Source organism: Marmota monax, unplaced genomic scaffold (genome assembly GCF_021218885.2).
Source record: "Marmota monax isolate L192 unplaced genomic scaffold, Marmota_monax_Labrador192_F-V1.1 WCK01_AAM20220418_F8-fsc00306, whole genome shotgun sequence".
NCBI lineage: Eukaryota > Metazoa > Chordata > Mammalia > Rodentia > Sciuridae > Marmota > Marmota monax.
The window spans coordinates 471,718-492,838 of record NW_026694094.1 but is presented as its reverse complement, the minus strand read 5'-3'; the positions used below and the strand labels follow the sequence as shown (position 1 = coordinate 492,838).

General features: G+C 42.1%; 1 protein-coding gene across 4 annotated transcripts in view; it reads left to right on the top strand.

The window, feature by feature from the left end:
• Aff2 (ALF transcription elongation factor 2) overlaps positions 1 to 21,121 on the top strand; it is a 490,132-nt gene that overhangs the window by 438,345 nt on the left and 30,666 nt on the right. For all 4 annotated transcript variants that reach the window (XM_046465080.2, XM_046465079.2, XM_058585757.1 and 1 more), the window contains 4 exons: positions 7,010 to 7,169; positions 9,402 to 10,412; positions 12,099 to 12,220; positions 20,656 to 20,878. In XM_046465080.2, coding sequence (XP_046321036.1) covers positions 7,010 to 7,169; positions 9,402 to 10,412; positions 12,099 to 12,220; positions 20,656 to 20,878 — 1,516 coding nt within the window. The remainder of the gene's footprint in view (positions 1 to 7,009; positions 7,170 to 9,401; positions 10,413 to 12,098; positions 12,221 to 20,655; positions 20,879 to 21,121) is intronic.

The window sequence follows — 21,121 nt, the reverse complement described above, 5'->3', positions numbered from 1 at the left end:
GAAGAACTAGGTAATTAAGATGAGGCTTCACTCAACTCAGTAAGATGGATGATTCTGATGAGCAGAGTAGCAAAACTGATCTTTGAAAAGGTTGAGCAGTTGACTTCAAAATCCTTACAAATGTGGAACCTTGGAGATGTTTGATTACATTAGAGGTACATTCAGAGTATACTTTTAATATTTACAGAGTATGGAGTACATAGTTTCATATATTAAATGATAGTGGTTTTTAGTATCACAGTTTATCTGCATTGTAACAACTAGCATTCATTTTAAAAATGCTTTATTCAAATATGATAGTAGGTCTGGTGTTGTAGCTCAGTGGTAAAGTGCTTGCCTGCAATGGGTGGGACCCTGGGTTTGATCCTCAGCACCTTATAAAAATAAATAAACAATAATAAACAAATAAATAAAATAAAGGTTAAATTCTTTAAAAACTATGATAGTAAATGATGTATGGGAAATAATTTTAGTAAAGTCTTGGTGAGTGAAGAATGTGCCAGTTGCACATTAGCCTTTCCCTCCTTGGCAGATTAAAGTATTGCATGGACTAGATTCATTCAGTCACTGTTTTAGTCAGTTTTCTCACTTCCAAAAGACATTAAAAGAACAATTAGAGGAGGAAAAGTTTATTTGGGGGCTTACAGTTTCTGAGGTCTCAGTCCAGATATGGACAGCTCCTTCCTAGGAGCTTGAAATGAAGCAAAACATCATTGTAAAAGAAAGTAGCTCAAGACATGGTACCAGGAAGCAGAGAGAGAGAAAACTCCATTCTCTAGGGACAAAATATATATCCCAAAGGTACATCCCCAATGCCCCATCTCTTTCAGCCATACTCTATCACCCAGATTATCTCCCAGTTAATACATTCAACTAGATTAATGCATTGACTAGAAAATGTTTCCATAACCCAATAATTTCACCTCTAAAGTTTCTTGCATTGTCTCACACATGAGGTTTTGGGTGACATCTCATATATAAACCACAACATACCACCCTTGGTCCCCAAAATCTCATTCCCTCTCATAATACAAAATCCATTTAGGCTATTTCTAAGAGTCTCCATAGTCTCAACACTTCTAGCATCCTCTGAGACTCAAAGCAAACTCCCAGCATGAGTTCCTGTAAAAATCAGAAGCAAGTTATATGCATCCAATATATAAAGGGATCGAGTAAATATTCCATTCCAAAAGGGAGAAATAGGAACATAGAAAGAAGGGATGAGACAAATCAAGACTAAAATCCAGCTCTCTCCAAAGGGCTTATAGCCCAGTCTCTGTGGTCTTGCTAGTTGAAGCCCACAGGACTTCTCATTTGGTTTGTTTCTGCTGGGTTCTTGAAGCTTTCCTCAGCAGAGATCCCAGATTACTGGCATTTTTTAATCTTGGGGGTCTGCACTGTCACTTCCTTCTCATATTTTCACCACTCTCAGGGGCTGCCCACAGGGACTCCAACCCAGGTACACTTTGACTGGCCTCCTAGGCCTTCCTTTGAAATCTCAGTGGAAGCCTCCATGACCCCCTAACTCCAGCATCCTGCAATCTGCAGAAGCAGCACCTTGGGGTTGATGCCAAGGGCTGCCACTGTCTTGAGCAGTAGCCACGCCTCCAGAGACCCTGGATGCAGTAGCCTCTGAGTGCCTGGGCAGCTGAACATGTTGGAAAAACTTCCTAGGCCTCTCTGTCCAGCCAGGGTGCATCCTTGTTCTCTTCTCAAAATTTTTTTTATTTTTCCCTTTCCCCTCACTTCCTCTTGTATGTAATTTTGTATAACCCTGAGGGTCTCCTTCCATTTACAAGGGGGAGAAATGACAGTAGAGGGGGTAGAGAGAGAAGAGGGGAGGGGAGGGGAGGGGAGGGGGGATAGTAGAGGATAGGAAAGACAGCAGAATACAACAGACACTGGTATGGCAATATGTAAAAACGTGGATGTGTAACCGATGTGATTCTGCAATCTTTATACGGGGTGAAAATGGGAGTTCATAACCCAGTTGAATCAAAGTGTGAAATATGATATATCAAGAACTATGTAATGTTTTGAACAACCAACAATAAAAAATTTAAAAAAAAAATTATTATTACACCCTTGAGCCTGAGATGGGTTTGGTCTTACAAATTCCTGATCTGTCTTTAAGCCATATTTCCTAGTGTCTCTGGGCAAAATCTTTAGTATTTCTTTAGTGACTATAATGTCTTTAACACCCACTCATTCCTTAGCTCCAGTTTTATTCAGTCTTCTGGTCAAAATGCAAGTTATTCAAATCTTTATATTTTGCTTTCTGATCCTGATTATCAAAATAACCATGGCTAAAAGCTGTCAGCAATATCCATGTCACTGTCTGAGTACTATCCTGCATAGAATTTCTTCCACCAGATTAAGAAGTTATCACCTTAAAAATTAGCATCACAGAAAGGATACAGGCAAAATTTAGACAACTTCTTAGCCCTAAAGTAACATGAATGGGCTTAAGTCCAATTTCCAAGAGAGTTTTCTTTCTTTATTGAGCTCTATCTTTACTATCTTCAGTCTATTGGCCTTCTAGTCTTCTGAGGTACCACCAGAGTCATCCATTAACCTCTGCTTATAACAGTCTAAAGCTTTTCCAGTTTATAACTCTTAACGTCTCAAAATTCCTTCCACAAAAGCCACATGGTCAGGTTAGTCACAGCAATGGTCCCATTCCTGGTACCAATATCTGTTTTAGTCATGTTTTTTGCTGCTGTGACCAAAAGATCAGACAAGAACAACTATAGAGGAGGAAAAGTTTATTGGGGAGCTCACAGTTTCAGAGGTCTTAGTTCATAGATGGCTGATTCCATTCTCCCAGGCCCAAAGTGATACAGAACATTATGGCAAAAGAGTATGATGGAGGAAAGTGGCTCAGTACATGATACCAGGAAGCAGAAAGAGACAGCTCCATTCTCCAGGGACAAAATATATATCCCAAAGGTACACTCACAATGACCCACCTCTTCTATCCATATGTTATCTGCCTATGGTTACCACCCAGTTAGTCCCTATCTGTGCTGTGGATTAATGCACTGATTAAGGTTCCCATAATCCAATCATTTCACCTCTAAACTTTCTTGTCTTTTCTCACACACGAGTTTTTTGGGGAAATCTCATATCCAAACCATAATTTTCCCTTTAATATACATTTGGAAAATAAATTATCAACATATGAAAGAAAATATGGCAGAAGTAAGAATTTATCTAGCTGAACAGCTTAACAGTTTTTCATGAAGAATTGAAAGTGTGGGCTGGGGATGTGGCTCAAGCGGTAGCGTGCTCGCCTGGCAGGCGTGCAGCCCGGGTTCGATCCTCAGCACCACAAACAAACAAAGATGTTGTGTCTGCCAAAAACTAAATATATATATATATATATATATATATATATATATATATATATATATATATATTAAAATTCTCTCTCTCTCTCTCTCTCTCTGTCTCCCTCCCTCCCTCCCTCCCTCCCTCTTAAAAAAAGAATTGAAAGTGAAATATTGTGATGTTTCATCAACTTGAAAGTTTGGCTATACAATAGCCCCAGCTGGACACAAGGAAGTAAGACCTAGACTCATATATGCCTGCATTCCTCAGCAGACTGGGTGCAGATGGACAGTAGAGGAAAAGGAAGGTGCTCAGGAGAGAATTTCCCTCCATTTAAACAACCACAAATGTTGGCTCTCCCTGCTGTCAACTGCACAACTGCCCTGAGAAAGCAATTTTTCTCATTAAGTCACTGAATTCCTTCACTTCAAGTGTGAATTCTCCTGTTGTACTCCCTGAATTAAAGTCTACCTTCCCTCTCATTCTCATGTGTCTCTGTGTGGATATGAAAGGCTGATATATTTCTCCATATAGTTTCTATGTTCATTGTCCACATCAACTAGCAATCCAGTCTTACCTGGGAACATACAAAACAGATTTAGCTGTAAGGAATCTTAAAATAAATAATTTCAGGTATCATTTCATTGGGTCTCAGTCAAGGTTGCTCTTATGTTGGAAATAGTCTTTATTTCATGTCTATATCTATATGTACATATAAATATAATTATAGTTAATTTTATATGATTTATATCCACGTTCATAATCTCTTAATCATAATTCTGAAATTCAAAGAGTTCTGAGAAATATTGTTTTTTATGTTTGAAACAAATTCATTTGACAACAAGACTGACCTAAACTGATGTTAGGATATGTATTTAAAGTACTTGTTTATTTCTCTTATGTGAATGTTACTGTGAGCAATATTAAGGTTTATTAAGGAGTGCATCCCCATATCCCACAGAGAGCATTGTATATATTTATGTATATGTTATATCTACCATGTTAATTTTTAAGATTTAAAACTTTCAATACCAAAATGCATTTGTCCTCAGAAAGTCTTTGGATAAAGAATAAACACACACACACACACACACACACACACACACACAGAGTTTCCTAATAAATCTGTTACAATTTTGTTTTGATTTAGCTGAGAAATGAGTTGATTTTGGTAAATAAAACATCAGTGTTTGAAGTCTGAGTGAATAATCCCAGGTATTATTTTGTTTCTTATATAAATTGCCCTCAAATAACCCAGTAAATGAGAATTCTATCCAGAAGAATCTCAAAGTAAATCCAGAATCTATTTTAGTTTGGTAATATAAGGATGACCAACTTCTTATATGACGCCAGAAATTAATTCATAGTTGCAAAAGAATACTAGGAAACAGTCTTCCACTTGAAAATCATAAATTTAGATCTAAATTAGATTTTCCCCCCTCCATCCACCACCCAGTGTTGTAAGTATTGCAAATACTCCATGTTATAAATGAAACTCAATTTGGGGGGAATTGAGGCCACATTAACCTAATCTCTGGATTTGTCTCACTTAGATATGTTCTCTCAATCTTTATTTAGCAACTAAAGATAAAAACAATTAATTCAAATTAAAGGGTACTTTGCATAAATATACAAAACCATCAGTGACATTAAAGAGAGATCTGCAAAGGAATGCAGGGAAATAAGAGCATCGGTTTCCTTCTCTACCCTTGTTGGTGAAAACAAACACACACAGGCTCTCAGGAGATATAGTCCCCTTATTTCACGTGCTTCCCCCAAATCTATTTGCAGATAGCATTTACTTAGCATGTGTAATTTTAAAAATGAGCTTTCTTTAACTATATGAAATAAAATGCCTACCTGGGAGATTTAAGGGCCAGTCTTTAAGGATGGAGACACAAGTAATGGAAAAGCTCTCTGGTAAATAGTAGCTGATGGGGAGTACATGCTGGCCTCAAAATAATCTTGTTCTTTCTCAAGTAATAGCTTAGTATAGCTCTAGCACAACTGATTAGAGCTGTAATGTTCAAGAAGAGGCTTTGGTAAGGGCACAGTATGGGCACATGAACTCAATTGAGTTCAGGCAAGGCATAAAGTTGTGGCTTCCAGAGTCTTAGGAAGGGGTATCCTTGGGGTTCATCTTTTCCACTTTTGAAAGTGGGTCACAGGACAATGTCATCTCCAAGACAAAGATTGGGCTCTCCTGAATGAATAGCTCCCTCAGATATGGGGAATGTGAGGTGGCAGAACCAGGCAAATTGCTGTCATGCATGAGAGGCAGGGAGGGCCAGAGGGATAGCCAGGCAGAAAGATAGGCCAGACCTAGGAATATGCATTAGCCTCCAGCCCATCCCTTAGCATGAGCGCAACTGATTTCCAAAGAGGAATTGAGCTGAAGAGATAGAGGGAGATTAGAACACTCCTCCAATGAGCCCCTTTTCTGAGGGAAAGCAGAACAGAAATCAGTCCAAAGAGACAATGAGTGAAAGGACAGAAAGGTAACCACATACCCCAGAGTGCCATGAGGCAGCTGAAGTTGATTTGTTACAGGGCACAGAGAGCAAACGATTGGTAAGGAGGAGTATTGATTCTCAATAAAGGCAGAGTAGCAAATGGTGTCACTTTCCCAATGCTTTGCTTGGTCAGCTTTACAAATTTAAAATCAATCATTAGAGATAGTTGGTCCCTTAGGATCATACCTCCTGGTAAGAGTTTCACAAAGAGTTCACAAAAATGGTGGTGAAAGAAACAAAAAGTGCTTTCTTTCATTTCCTTATCTTACCCAACACACAGTAATCAAGGACCAACTTCTCACCTTGTTATTGAGCATTGGGCTCTTGGCAGTGAATGTGCTCAGCCCAGACTCTGTCCTTTGAGAGAGGTAGCAGGGATGGTACTAGGTGCTAGCTTATAACTAGCTGTGATGCAGAAGCAAGTCACTCCTCCTCCTTGGGCCTCAGTTCCCTCCAATAAAAATGAGGGCTCACCCTGCCTATCCTTAATAATGGGACCATACTGGGATTAGGTAAGATAAGAGCCCTTGGATAGGCTTGTGGGGTTTTGAAAAATATGGCAACAGAAAATGAAAAAAAAAGTATCTCAACTAAAATAAGTAAATGGAATGATTGAGCATCTAAGGATCTACTTCTATATCTACATCCAGAAAGCATGCAACCTTGGCTTAAAGATTTCCTGTGGAATGAAGGGATTCAAGTCTTCTCTGGGAGGGAAGCCACTGTTGTGAGGAAGCCAAGAAACTTGGGTATACACAGACCTGTTTCTTTTTTTTTTTTTTTCCTTTAGGAAGAATACCAGGGATTGAACCTAGGGGTATTCTAATACTGAGCCACATCCCCAGTCCTTTTTATTTTATTTTGAAAAAAGGTTTTGCTAAGTTGTAATGGTTGGCCTCAAACTTGTTGTCTTCCTGCCTCAACCTCCCATGTAGCTAGAATTTCAAGTGTGCACCACCATGCCCAGTTCTGACCTGATTCTAAACAAACTTTTGACTTTGGACCAGCCACTGGGCCTCCGGAGCTTTACACTTCCTGTCTATAAATGGTACAGTACACTCTACTTTGCCTGTAGTTCAGAGATCATAGGCCTTTATATTGAAGTGGGCTCTTTCCATCTAGTTTCAAACTGAATGAAGTAATAAATGCTGTCATTTTTCTTTCAGCCCACCCTTGGCCACACCACAGCCCCCACCTGCAGTGCAAGCCATTGGGGGATCTGGCAGCTCTAGCGAGTCAGAGAGCAGCTCTGAATCTGACTCAGACACTGAAAGCAGCACAACTGACAGTGAAGCCAATGAGGCACCTCGTGTGGCCACTCCAGAGGTGGGTGAAGTTGTTTGTCCCTCAGGCAACACCCCAATCCAAGCACACACAGTTTCAGTACAATAATTGCTTCAGGATAATAACTATTTCAGGAAAACATCCAGGTATTTTATGGCATTTTTTTCTCTAAACATGCATTTGTGTAAGCCCTAACATATACACTCCTTGCTATGTGACTGACTGCTGTAGGACCCAGCTACTCGGACCCTCAAACTTCTTCATGTGTAAAACTAGAATAATGATGACTGGGATGGCAGCCTCTCTTTTGAGATAACCAACAGAGTCAATCAAAATGCACGTCTGGCCCTGGGGATGTCAACCTTTGGCCTAGATTTCAGTTATTAATGAATTGCCACTAGACAAGGTAGACTCAAAAAGTATGTCTTTCCTTAAAGGTAAAATAATACTTGAGAGGTGTGTTAGTTAGCTTTTAGTCATTGTGACCAAAACATTTTCATGGTTTCAGAGGTTCAGTCCATGCTTGGCCAGTTTCATCACTCTGGACCTGAGGTAAGGTAGAATATTGTGGCAGAAGGAAGGAAAGCTGCTCAGCCCATGGAAGCGAAGAATTTGAGAGAGAGAGAGGAGCGGGGACAAGGGCCAAAGGGAAGATGATGCACCCTTGCAGGACACACCCCTGATGACTCAGCTCCTCAAGCCACACCCCACCTACATACAGTTACCACCCAGTCCATTCAAAGAAGAATGGACTGATAAGGTTATACTCTCATAATCAAATCATCTACTTTCCTACATTAACACAGAAGCTTTTGTGGGACACCTAAAATCCAAACCACAACAAGAAGTCACAGGCTTTTTAAAAATTTCAATTGGCATCAAACATGTTTGATAAAAATTCATGTAGACATTTAACACAGCTCCATAAAATACCAAAATAGTATTCATGAGGTTAAAAAAATGATTTTTTCCCTTCCCATCCTGAGTTCATAGCTGCTGTGGTGCCCTGAGCCTGCACCTGACGCAGCAGGAAAATCCCACTCCATACTCCATGGCTCTTTTATACACTTGTTTTTCAACAATCAGAAAGAAATAACAGAAGGAGACTCTAATAATCTCACTGCTATTAATAACAGCAAACACTGAACATGGGCCATGTGCCAGGTACTGTGCTAAGCTCTTGTCTTGCATTTTCTCACTTTCATCTTCCTAACAACCTTGTATGTTACTTGCTAGTTCTCCATTTTATGGATGACAGCATAAGTTTCTGAGTGGTTAAAAAATAATTTTCCAAAGATCTCATAGATATACAATACTAGAGCCAGGACTGAAACCCAGTGTGTTGCCAGAGCCAGGATTTATGGCCCTGAAGCTATGCTGCCCAAAATGGTAGCCAATACAATTTTCTCTACTTTTATCTACCAGTGTCCTGTGCTGATTGAAATCATAGCTACTCAAGTGTTTTTAATTCTGTCACCCTCTATTGGCTGGTGCCATAAGCCTCACCTGATGGCTTTCAAAAGAAGATTTCTTATAATAAAAATGGTGGTTCTTTTCTGTTCAACTGGCATGATTCAGAGGTGGAATAAAGAATCTGAATTGTATGCATCATTTCCATGGCCTAACAGTAGACACTAATGTCTGCATGCATATCCTCATAAATTGGTTATTGCCCATATACCTAGAAAAGTGCAGTGGTTTTTTGGAAGTCAAATCTTTTTATCCTTCAGTAAAAATACAAAAGGCTTGGTCTGTTTGTAGTGAATTACAGCATCATATAGGAGGCATTGGCACTTTGGTAGATGGAAAGCTTTTCCTTTTGAATTACACTTGAGGCACATTTAAATTTCCTTTCAGGATCAGAGACCATTGCCTCTATCTCCTAGTGAGAGATTGAGTGATGATTCCCAGCAAAGGATTTGGGAACAGATTTCTATCTGAGGCACCCCTACTTACCATTTGAAACTTTCTCCTTGCAAATATTTCTTGCCTCCCTGGCTAGAGTGGAGAATATTTTCAGAAGAAGAGCAGAACTTAATTAAAATAAGTAGACTGCAACTGGTTTATATTGGTCTATCTAATTTGATTATTGTGGATAGTACAAGTGTGTGTGCATGCACATATGAGTGTGTGTGTGTGTGTATGTGTGTGTGTGTGTGTGAATGGTACCTTAGCATCCAAAGCTTTTATTAGCAAAGAGCCCCTGTACTCAGGGTTCTCTTAAATTCTCCCTAAATGTAAAATTCATTCTTGTTTCATTTTATCAATCTACAGCCTGAGCCACCCTCAACCAACAAGTGGCAGCTTGACAAATGGCTTAACAAAGTGACATCTCAGAACAAGTCATTTATTTGTGGCCAAAATGAAACACCCATGGAGACCATCTCTCTGCCTCCTCCAATCATCCAACCAATGGAAGTCCAGATCAAAGTAAAATCCAACCCCAGCCAGGTTCTGGCTGAACCCAAAGAAAGGCCTCTCCTGAGTCTCATTAGGGAGAAAGCCCGACCACGGCCCACCCCAAAAACTCCAGAAACAAAGGCTTTAAAGCATAAGTTGTCAACAACTGTGGAGACAGCTTCTCAAAGGACAATTGGAAAGAAACAGCCCAAAAAAGTCGAGAAAAACACCAGCATCGAGGAGTTTACCTGGCCTAAACCAAATATTACCAGCAGCACTCCCAAAGAAAAAGAAAGCTTGGAGCTTCCTGAGCCACCAAGAAGCCGCAACAAAACCACGGCCCACAAACCAGTCCCTAGGAAAGAACCAAGGCCTCACATACCTTTGGCTGCTGAGAAAAAGAAGTACAGAGGCCCTGGAAAGATCGTGCCAAAGTCTCGGGAATTCATTGAAACAGATTCATCCACATCTGACTCCAACACAGATCAGGAAGAGACCCTGCAGATCAAAGTCCTGCCTCCTTGCATTGTTCCTGGATCTAATACTACCAAGTCCAGGGAAACTGCTGGGGCCGGTCTGACCCTCAGCACCTTAATCAGCAGCAGTAGCAGCAGCAACAACTTATCTATCAGTAATGAGGAGCCAGCTTTCTCCCCCATTCCCGTCATGCAAACAGAGCTTCTGTCCCCTCTGCGAGATCAGGAGAATCTGAAAAACCTCTGGGTGAAGATCGACCTTGACTTGCTTTCTAGAGTGCCTGGCCACAATACACTACCAGCAGCACCTGCCAAGCCAGACCACAAGGAAACTGCCTCAAAACCCAAGCGCCAGAGTGCTACTGCAGCTGCAGAAAAACCAGCCCCTAAGGGCAAACGTAAGCACAAGGTAAGCTGTCCAATGGGACTGTCAAGTGATCATGACCAGTGACTGTGGCCTAACATGATCTTGAGTCTCATTTTTTTTGGGGGGGAGGGTATTGAGCATTGAACTCAGGGGCACTTAAGTACTGAGCCACATCCCCATCCCTATTTATTTATTTATTTATTTTGAGATGGGGTCTCACTAAGTTGCATAGGGTCTTGCTGATTTACTAAGGCTGGCTTTCAATTCTCAATCCTCCTGCCTCAGCCTCCAGAGCCACTGAGATTACAGGTATTCACCGGTGCACATGGCTTGAATCTTATTTTGGAGAAAGCAACAATACATTCTAGAGGAGATGCAATATTAGATACGTGACCAGGGATGAAACACTGGGAATGACCAGGGTTTGGCAGTCAGTGGCAAGAGTGTCCAGCATGGTACATGAGAGGTTATGATGATCAGGAAAGAAGAATATATGGAGTTCCCTTCCCCAGGTAGCCAGTTCCAGGAGCTGCTCCTATCTCATGGACTAGCCACACTGTCCAATGCATCCTCTAAGTTTGTTCATTTCTCTGGACAAAGAGTAACACAATCTAATTATCCTGGCAGTATCCTGGCTCCAACCAGACATATATTTTTCCCAGCCTGCTAGAATCACTGACCACTGTGGGAGGCTTGCCTTGTGAAAACCTTACCTATAGGTGGTTTGTGCTGAATTCTAGGACAACAAAGTATCATCAAAAAGGGGAAATCCATTTGTTTAGAATATTTCCAGAGAATTGAGTTTGTGGCCAATAAGCTTGTCCTGATTTATCTCAGGATTTTTTTTTTTATTTTAGAATAACATTGTGTCAGTGATATTCCAACAACTTATTTCTAACAGCTGCCACAGTAGCTAGACAGAGATTCCTAGACCTTTCCCCATATCTTCTGTCTTTCCAGGAGAGACTTTAGTATGTCAGAAATGATTCAGATTCCTCAATGAGTTGTAGGCTAACCAGAGCCAATATTTGTCTGTTGAATCGGATATTGCAAGGATGATTTAAGTCTCCATTCATCTTTAATTTAGGGGTTGAAAAGCAGAAGGTTTATCTCTTAGTCATGCACTAATATATCCAATGAGAGTATTCCAAAATAAGGAACAAGAGATCTGGGCCTCTTGCCCTGCCATGGATGCTTCTCTCTTGGTCATGAGAGTGATATAACCAGGCTTGAAAATGTACCATCAGAATCAACACATGCAAATGTCCAGAGGCATGCCTGTGTGTGCCTCAATTTCCTTGCTCCTTGTATGTTGTTGGTCTTAGGACCAGCTTCTATGTGTCAACCACAATGCCATTGGTGTTTGGATGGGATTTATGCCATGCTAGAGTTATAGTGTTAGTTTCATAGGTACTCATTTGTGAAGACATTATTGATGAGAGAAATGTTTAAAAATGATAAAGCCTCTTTACTTTTGTTATGACATTCCCATCCCAGCCAGTCTTTAATCAGAGGTTCATATCACCATTTACCTCTCTCACATGCCAACTTCTCAGTAGGACTAGATTGATTGCTTTTCTGTCTGATCAAAGGTGCACATTTAACTCCCCTACTTAATCTAGAAGTTAAACGAGAAGCTGTCTATTTTGTTCATTTTTAATGTGTGAAACATCCTTGTCTCAATGCACCAAGTATTTCAAGTTCTGTATATTCTTTTTTCCATCAAAGCCAGCAGAAGTTTCAGAGAAAATCCCTGAGAAGAAGCAACGCCTGGAGGAAGCCACCACTATCTGCTTGCTTCCCCCTTGCATCTCACCAGCCCCACCCCACAAGCCTCCCAACACTAGAGAGTAAGTTTACCCTGTGTGTGATGTCTACGCATAATAGTTCTGACTTTTACAAAGCCCCAGTTGGACTTATTTGGGGCATACCATCTAGAGGAATGTTAAGGCATAGAATATGAGTCACTCAGTTCAGTCCTGAGAGCTGTTCCTGATCAATGGTCTAACAAGAATACAATAAAGAATGGAAAGGTTTTGGGTGCCTAAGAGCTTTTTAGCAATGTTTCATTATTCTAACTCATATTTATCACCAAAATCATGTGATATGGGCTTTTTACAATAAGTGAAAGGTAAAAAAGCGAATTGAAAAAGGAATGCATTGAGATGCCTATTGCTATAACCAGATCACCTGCTTCTGGCCAAGGTTCAGTTTTGAGGGTGATTTAAACAATTTCCCTGGAGAAACAACCCCTTTGTCTTCACAGAATGACATAGCTGCTTTTTTATGTCATTACTGGATGTTAACACAAAGCTTGAAAAACAGCAGCCAGGGGAATGGCATGTTTGGAGAGGCCAGAGAGATGAGCTGTCCAGGAGGGAACTTGCTCTTCCCCTGGGGCAGTTCTGTTTCAGGGAGAGAAATTTAGGGATGGATATGTTAATTCCAGCAAGCTGGCACCTCCCCCTTCTTTGTGCCTCCTTGTACCCTCCTTGCTCAGTTAGCATCAGCCTTCCCCCCAAAAGTCCTGCCCTCTGTTTCTTCCAAGCATTGTGACTGAGTACTTTCTGTCTTATAAATATCACTTAACTAACAATCATGTCAGCCACTTGAACCATTCCATCTGGGTAATTATTGCCATAAATTCATTCAACATTAGAGATTACTTCCATCACAGCCCAGTTTTGGAGCCTATTAGCAGCCCAGAGCAGAGAGGCAATCTGGCTAACTGCTGCTAACAATTGATTTCACAGATTACTGTTTAACATCAGTGATATGGCATCAATCTGCCACAGATCAGATGTTGGAAATAAGTTATCAGCTCACATTGGTCTAGATCCTTCTTGTTTTCAGATGAAAGGTAGGAAAAGCCCAATTACCATTAGATTTCCTTTATACAACCATGAGATATAGACCCAGAGCCAACCCTCTCCCTGATGATGCATGGCTGTTTGTGAGGCATGTCTCTACTCTCTGGTGTAAGTAGCTCTGAAGCATCCATTTACATACTTGGAGTTCTCACAACTGAAAATCCTTACAGGGGAGCAAGCTGATACCCTTCCTCTCATGGTGGGCCAGGCATATGAGGAAGTCTAGACCTTGATGGTCAAACAGACATTCCAGAGCTTTCCTTCTTTCCAAGAGGAAGGACTAAAATGGCATAGCTGCAGTGGCCTTAGTTTCTCAGTCCCAGGCAAAAGGAAGAGACAGAGCTACCACCCTTACTCCCTACTGCTAGTCTCCTTACTAGTAAGCAGAGTGATATTTTACTTCCTCCATTTGGTGGAAGAAAGATGACAGAGTACTAAGTAAATATCTAGTGATTTGAGTTTGTTTTCATGAAATGGTGGTTTTAATCCAGTTTTTAGTTTCTCTGCTTTTCTAATAGGCAGGAAAGCTGTATTTCCTTGGGAGCATTCATTATTCAGGGAGGGCCTAAATCAGGCCCTTATGCTCAGCAAACAAATTCACATGTTGGAACTGACATGTGAAGAATGAATTAAAGAGAGGTCTCTTAGAGATCTTCTTTTGGGAATCCTCTCTTCAAGCCTTGTCTGATCCTTTGTGCCTCTGATCCTTCACACTAAGTCCTTACAAATGTCTCTGTGACAACACTTTTGTAAATGAATATTCTAACTTTAGCAAAGATGCTACATCAGACTATGATAGCTGGTGTTCCCCATCATCCAACAGAAGGGTCTTGCTGAGACCCTGCCCTTCTCAAGGACTTAACCTATCAGGAGGACCTTTGAGTGATCTCTTAATAGTGGTAATGTAATTCCCTTGTCTGCTGTCCTCCTCTAGCCCATTTAAAGAACTACCTTAAAATGCAAAACTGTTTTTGAAAGGCGAGTGACTCACCTGTGATGGAGATTCAACCAAGAGATTTTATTGGGGGGCTGCCCAAAGGGGAAGAAAGGGAGAGACAGAGAGAAAGAGAAAGAGAGCAGAGGAAGAGAGCAGAGAGAAAGAAAGGGTAGAGAGAGGAGAGAAAGAAGAGGAAGAGGGCAGAGAGGAAGGGAGGAAGAGGGCTGAGGACAGAGAGAAGACAGAAGAGAGCATGTGCTTACAAGCTTTAGCTTAAGAAGAGTTGCATGTGGGGTGTGGCTGGTGCTAATTGACAGGGTGACTCAGGAACAGCGAGTGGACACTGTGTCCTGTGGGGATTGGTTCCAGAAAACCTTTGAATTTGGTGCTCTTGGCTTGGCACCCTTTGGAGAGGAGGGGGAGGGGTAAGGGATTCTGTGATGTTCTCGCAAGATGGAAACTTTACTTCAGCAGAGAGTCTCCCACACACTCAACATTCCTCCCTTTTTGTTTTTGTGTTGGGAGGCATCCTTCAGGTCGATGACTGAGAAGTAGGAGTAAGAGTAAGGAATGGAAGAGAAGATGGGGTAGGGGTTTGGCACCAGAGGGTAAATGGGTCTAACTGCCTCGTTAATAATTCATAGGTCTTGTACAAGGCGGTACTGTCCATTAGGTTTCTTTATAGCCAAAATTGGAGTGCTGTAAGGGGAGTGGGTAGGTCTTATTAAGCCCTTGCACCATAGGTCCTTAATAATGGGCTGTAGGCCCTGAAGACTGCTAGTTGGAAGAGGGTATTGAGGTTGACAAGGGAAACGCTGAGGTCCTTAAGATGAATTCTGACAGGGACACAGTGAGCCAGAGAGGGGGTGGAAGTGTCCCAAACTTGAGCGTTTACCTCTGGAGGGTGAGAAGGAAGGGAGCCCATGGACATGTGGATTGCTTCTGCAAGGGCCAGGATAAAAGAAAGTCTGGGGTGCAGTGTGATGGAGGCATGGAATTTGGCTAAGATGTCCCTTCCCAATAGGAAAATGGGGCATTGGGGCATTACCAAAAACTGGTGGGAGAAAGGATGGTGGTAAAACCTACAAGAGAGCATGGGGGTTTTCAGGGGAAGGATTGTTTGTCCCCCTATCCTGACAATGGGGGAACAGGATGGAACAGTGGGTCCCCAAAACGCCCTCAAGACTGAATAAGTGGCCCCTGTGTCTAAAAAAAAGTTAATCAGGTGTCCATCCACCATAATAGTGACCCTGGGCTCCTGAAAGGTGATGGTGGTCATCGGGGAGGGAGTCCCAAGGCCCCTTCAGTCGTCCGTTGCCAACCCCAAAAGATCTAGGTCTGGGCTTGGGGCTGATCTGGCTCCCCTTCTGGGCCAGGGCAGTCCATGACCCAGTGACCCCTTAATTGGCATTTAGGGCATGGACATGTAGGTGGCCTGGAATTTGGGTACTCTCGTGCCCAGTGTCCCTCTGTCCCACACTTTAAACAGGGCCCAGGGGCCATCCTGGGTGGTGGGTGTTTGGCTGGAAATGAAGGGGCCTGTGGGGTAGGTCCCCATAGAGCCTGTGCCAGCATCAGGATTTTTTGCTCTCTGGCCTTCTCATCCCGGTTGTGGTACACCTTAAAGGCTGTAGCCAGGACTTCAGTCTGAGGGGTCAGGGGTCTCCATTCCAGTTTTTAAGTTTTGCCCGAATGTGGGGATAGATCTGGGAGAAGAAGTCAGTAATTAGAGCTGTCTGCCATCAGGGTCTCATGGTCTAAATTAGTTATTGCTGGTTATCTTAGTCAGTTTATCTAGTGTTATGCTCGAATTCAGGACCCCCAAAGACCACCAGAGACCAAGATCGATGTAAGCAGCAAAGAGGTGTTTATTGCGAGCTAGCTCGGTCCTCCACAGCAACTGGTGACGCTGAGAGGCCCGGAGCCCAGGGTTTGCAGCAGTTTTATACATTCTTTCGAGAAGGCAGGGACCCCCCCCCCCAACATACATCATAGCATCTCTTAGCAAATCGTCACACACTGCGGGAAAATCAAATAACAACTCTAAAACATGATTAGCACATTCACTGGCAGGAACAAGTTGGGTAGGGGTGATTGGTCAGTACAAAAGGGGGATTCATTTGAACTGATTGGTTTAGGCCACGAGGGGTGTTCATGCTGAACTACATGGTTTCCCAACATGTTATCAACCACCATAAACTACTGGGAGGGTCATCTGGCATCCCAGGTATTTCCCTGTCTCATGCTGATTGGTGGCTGCTAGGGGGTTGCTATGGGTCCCCACCTAGCCTGACTGAGTCAGGGACACCTGGGGCAGCAGATCTCTCCTGTTATTTGTAGATAAAGCACTTAGCAGGGTGGGAATGTGCCTAGGAGTGCTCTGTGGGTCTTTCCAAGGACAAAGGTCATGTCCCTTCCTTGGACAGGCTTTGCTCTGAGGTAGAGGCTGGTTTTTCACTAGGAAGGTGGAAGGGTTCTTGTTTTTTGTCCTGAATGTTTTCTTGGAGTTTTTCAAAATTTACCACCTTCTGAGCTACCCATGTGAGTCTGCTACTAGGCAGGTGGAAAATTAGCCCCTCAGGGCTAATCCTGAGGCAGTGTTGTAGTCCCAGTTAGGGTCCTGGTCAGGAACTGCCTTGGTGCCTAGAGGATGGGCCAGGTGGTTGGATGAACCTCATCAGCATAATTATGGGCTTGTTCCCAGACACTCCCCACCCCCCCCCCCACACACCCGTGTCTAGGAGAAGGGTATTGGCCAGGATCATGTAAATGTCATGAAAAGTGAGACTCTGGGCTTGGAGCAAGCACTGAAACTCCTTTATGTATGAAGCAGAGTGGTGGTGGTGTAGGAACCCAAGCGGTTTCCAATCTGTGAAAGGTCCGCTATGGAGAAGGGCACGTGGACCCTAAAGGTCCCTTCTGCCCCAGTAACCTCTCTCAAAGGAGCCATAATTGAAGTAGGGTATGGCTGGACAGACTGTGCATAGAATGGAGGACTGCAGGGGGAAGTGGGGGCAGGGCAGGAAGAAAGAGGAACTGGAGGGGCGGGGACTGGCGCAGATGAGGGAAGAGGAGAGTGGGAGGAGGGGTTTGTGGGACAATATGGTGGAGGCTCCTTGGCTGGATGGAAATCCGTGGATGAGGAGGCAGAAAGAGAGGACGGCTTATAAACCAAAAGGACACACTTTGGATTGCAAGAGGTACAGAGAGATAGACGGATTTGAGCTAAGGAGGAAGAAAGCCTGAATATATAAAATCTCTGCCCATTTTTTCAATCGCTTGCAATATTTGAAGAGATCCCGCAAAATGGCCGGGTCTAAGGACCTATAGGGGGCCAACAGTTTGGGTTACCTAAGGGATAATTGGGCCAATCCTGAGTAGAGAATTTTATCAATTTCTTGGGATTGAACTCCGGGGTTAGGCTGACGGTGTCCAAATTGTGGAGGAGGCATTTGAGAGGGGAGTGGGCGGCAGGGAGGAGGCCCCGCTTGCTCGTGGGGCTCTGAGGAAGGGTGTGATATGTTGACTGGAGGGGCGTCCCACTCGAGCCAAATATCAGAAGGAGACCTCAGGCCGGGGATACGGTCGTCACCAAAAATCCTGTAAATGTCATGAAAAGTGAGACTCTAGGCTTGGAGCAAGCACTGAAACTCCTTTATGTATGAGGCAGAGTTGGTGGTGTAGGGGCCCTCCCGGAGGGCCTTGGGAGCTATGGGTCACCTGGCACCAGGGTTTCCAACAGAGAGGGGGAAAGAGGAGACCCATGCTCCAGGAGGGGAGGGGGTTTGCCAGTTCTCAAGCCAGCCGAGGCCTGTGGAAGGGGAAGACTCCAAGAGGACCACCGTGACCGTGACCGTGATCGTGAAGGTCTGGGTGGGATGTATTCCTCCCCGAGAGACACCACCAGCCAGTTCCCTGTTATTGTGCCTAGGCAGGTTTAGGAGTCTGGAGGAGGGACTCACCAATTCATAGGCCCATGGTGGATGTGAAGGAGGCGATGGAGAAGATGGGCGCAGATTGGTCTCCGCTCAGGTGGTGATCTCCAGCGAGATGGGAGTCCTGCTTAAAAGCAGGGGAGTCCCATCTGAGTCAGGGCACCAATAAAAGGCAAGTGACTCACTCAAGATGGAGATTCAACCAAGAGATTTTATTTGGGGCGCTGCCCAAAGGGGAAGAAAGGGAGAGGCAGGGGCTGTGATTGTGGCTCAGTGGTAGAGTGCTCACCTAGCACAGGCAGGCGGGACCCAAGTTCGATCCTCAGCACCACATAAAAATAAAGGCATTGTGTTGTGTCCATCTACACCTAAAATATATATATATATATATATATATATATATATATATATATATACTTAAAAAAAAACAGAGAGAGAGAGCAGAGGAAGAGAGCAAAGAGAAAGAGAAAGTAAAGAGAGGAGACAAAGAAGAGGAAGAGGGCAGAGGACAGAGAGAAGAGAGCATGTGCTTACAAGCTCTGGCTTAAGAAGGGTTGCATAGGGGATGTGGCAGGTGCTGATTGGTAGGGTGACTCAGGAACAGAGAGTAGACAATGTGTCCTGCGGGGATTGGTTGAGAAAACCTTTGAATTTGGTGCTCTTGGCTTGGCACCCTTTGGAGAGGAGGGGGAGGGGTAAGGGATTCCATGATGTTCTGGGAGAAGGGGGAGTCTCCCACACACCCAACAGTTTTTGTACTTGAAAGTCATAGCAGTGACAGTGGTCTCTTGAAAATGCTCCCTGGGTATCTTTTGTCAAGGAAGTCACTAAAGGCCTTGTGGACCCAAGTCATGGCCAGACATGAGATCTGCTGCATAGAATGCACCAAGTTCCCATTGATCAGTTCAGTGGCTGGTGGGAAGGTTTTTATTGTAGTAGCCAATGGTAAAGTAGTTGCTCCTCAAAAGCAGCTCCCCAGTACCTTCTCAGCAACTTAAAGTAGTGGGCGAATATTTACAACCAATGAACCTTTTGCCTCCTATAAATGCCAAAACAATGCTTTACATGTGTATATCTAATTTCCCAAAGATCAGGTGCCTCTGTAATCATTACACTTCATGTGGCCTGATATTATTAAAACTTCATCATGGGCAAGAATTTTAATCCATATATTTACCATTATTTTTCATAGACATCACAACACTCTTAAAATGATTCTACATTGCAAAGTAATTGTAAAAATTCATTGGCAAATATTTTCATATTAATTTTAATCAATTAAGATAATGGCAGAAACACTCAAGATTTTATTGATTTATTTTTAATTTGTACATTATAGTTATACATAAAACGGAATTCATTGTGATTTGTTCATAGCAAGATTTTAATTCACTGCATGACAATAAAATGTCATAAGGTCAAATTCATGAAACAAAAGAGAAGATGATACATATTATTACAATTGGCAAATTTGTGCAAAACAGTGGAAGTGGGACAAGGAGATTACACTGACTTCTACTTCAGGAAATCAGACCACTTGAATGCTTGTTCATCTTTGATTTGTTGCTTTGAGATATGGCAAATCTATATTTCTAGACAGTGACTAAAATTGACCAAGAGGAAAACATAAATTCTTGTTGGCTTAATTTGCTATTGAAAATTGTAGTCAATAATCATGAAAAGTAAATGGCTGCACAGTGCAATATTAGTTGTCTAAGAAAAGATTAAAATTCAAGTAATCTTCATTGATTAGTCTAAGACAGTAACTAAAATGAAAATCCATGACCCAATTACCATGTTAAGTAGTTAGCATAAGATTTTAGTTGTTCTGTTTTATTTGAAGTCTCAGTCTATTTGATGGTTCCCATTTAATGGGCATATAAATCAGTTTGAAAGCATGGGAGTACTTTTAAGATAGCAGATGTATTGTGTCAACATGACTGAAGAATATTTTTTAAATGGAGTTTTGGAAAGTACAGGACATGAGTACTTTGATATGTCAATTTAAGGTCAGATGTTCATTATGCCTTCATGTTAGGGTAGAACAATTTGTACATAAAATTTATAATATCTTACAACAGTATTTAATGTGTAATTTATTTCTAAGTAATATATAAGCATAATATTTCTTTAAATATCTTTCAACTTATTGTTTATTATGCCATTTATCACAGGATTGTTCAGTTAAGCCCTAGGGTAAAACAAGTAGGAGCCATCCTGAAACATAATGGTATTAAAGTCCGTGTTATATTTTCTTTAAAAATGTAATTAATAGTTGCAAATATCATACTATAGCACACCCCATCAGACATATGCATTTGTTATGGAGCTCTGCTTCAAAGACATTTGTTCATTCTCGCATATATGTTAGAGAGATATCCAAATGATATCTATGTCTGCATACATTTTTGCATATACTCATCACCATAGGGAAAGATTGATCATTTAAAATACCATTTTAGCTGAAAGTACCAGCATCATGGGGGACATCAGAATAAAGTAAGATAAGACTTTATGATATCTTACACATTTTGTTTACACAGAAATAATTCATCCAGGAGAGCAAATAGAAGAAAAGAAGAAAAACTCTTTCCTCCTCCACTTTCCCCACTGCCAGAGGACCCTCCACGTCGCAGAAATGTCAGTGGCAATAATGGTCCCTTCAGTCAAGACAAAAACATCTCCATGAGTGGACAAATCACCTCTACCAAACCTAAGAGAAGTGAAGGCAAATTCTGTGCTACTTTCAAAGGGATATCTGTAAATGTAAGTGTCTTGGAAGAAATATTATGCTTGTCAGGTAGAAACCAATTAGCCCAGCTCATCTAACTAAAAGGACCAGAGGGAATGGTACAGCGGAGGGGAGGAAGACATACAGAGAAAATACAGAAGTGTGTTTTTGAAGGTGTACATATGTACTCAAAAACAGAAACTTTCCATTATTTAAAAATCACAGTTATTTCAATTCAGGATGAATTTTTCCTTCCAGGTTAATTATCCATCTTGTTT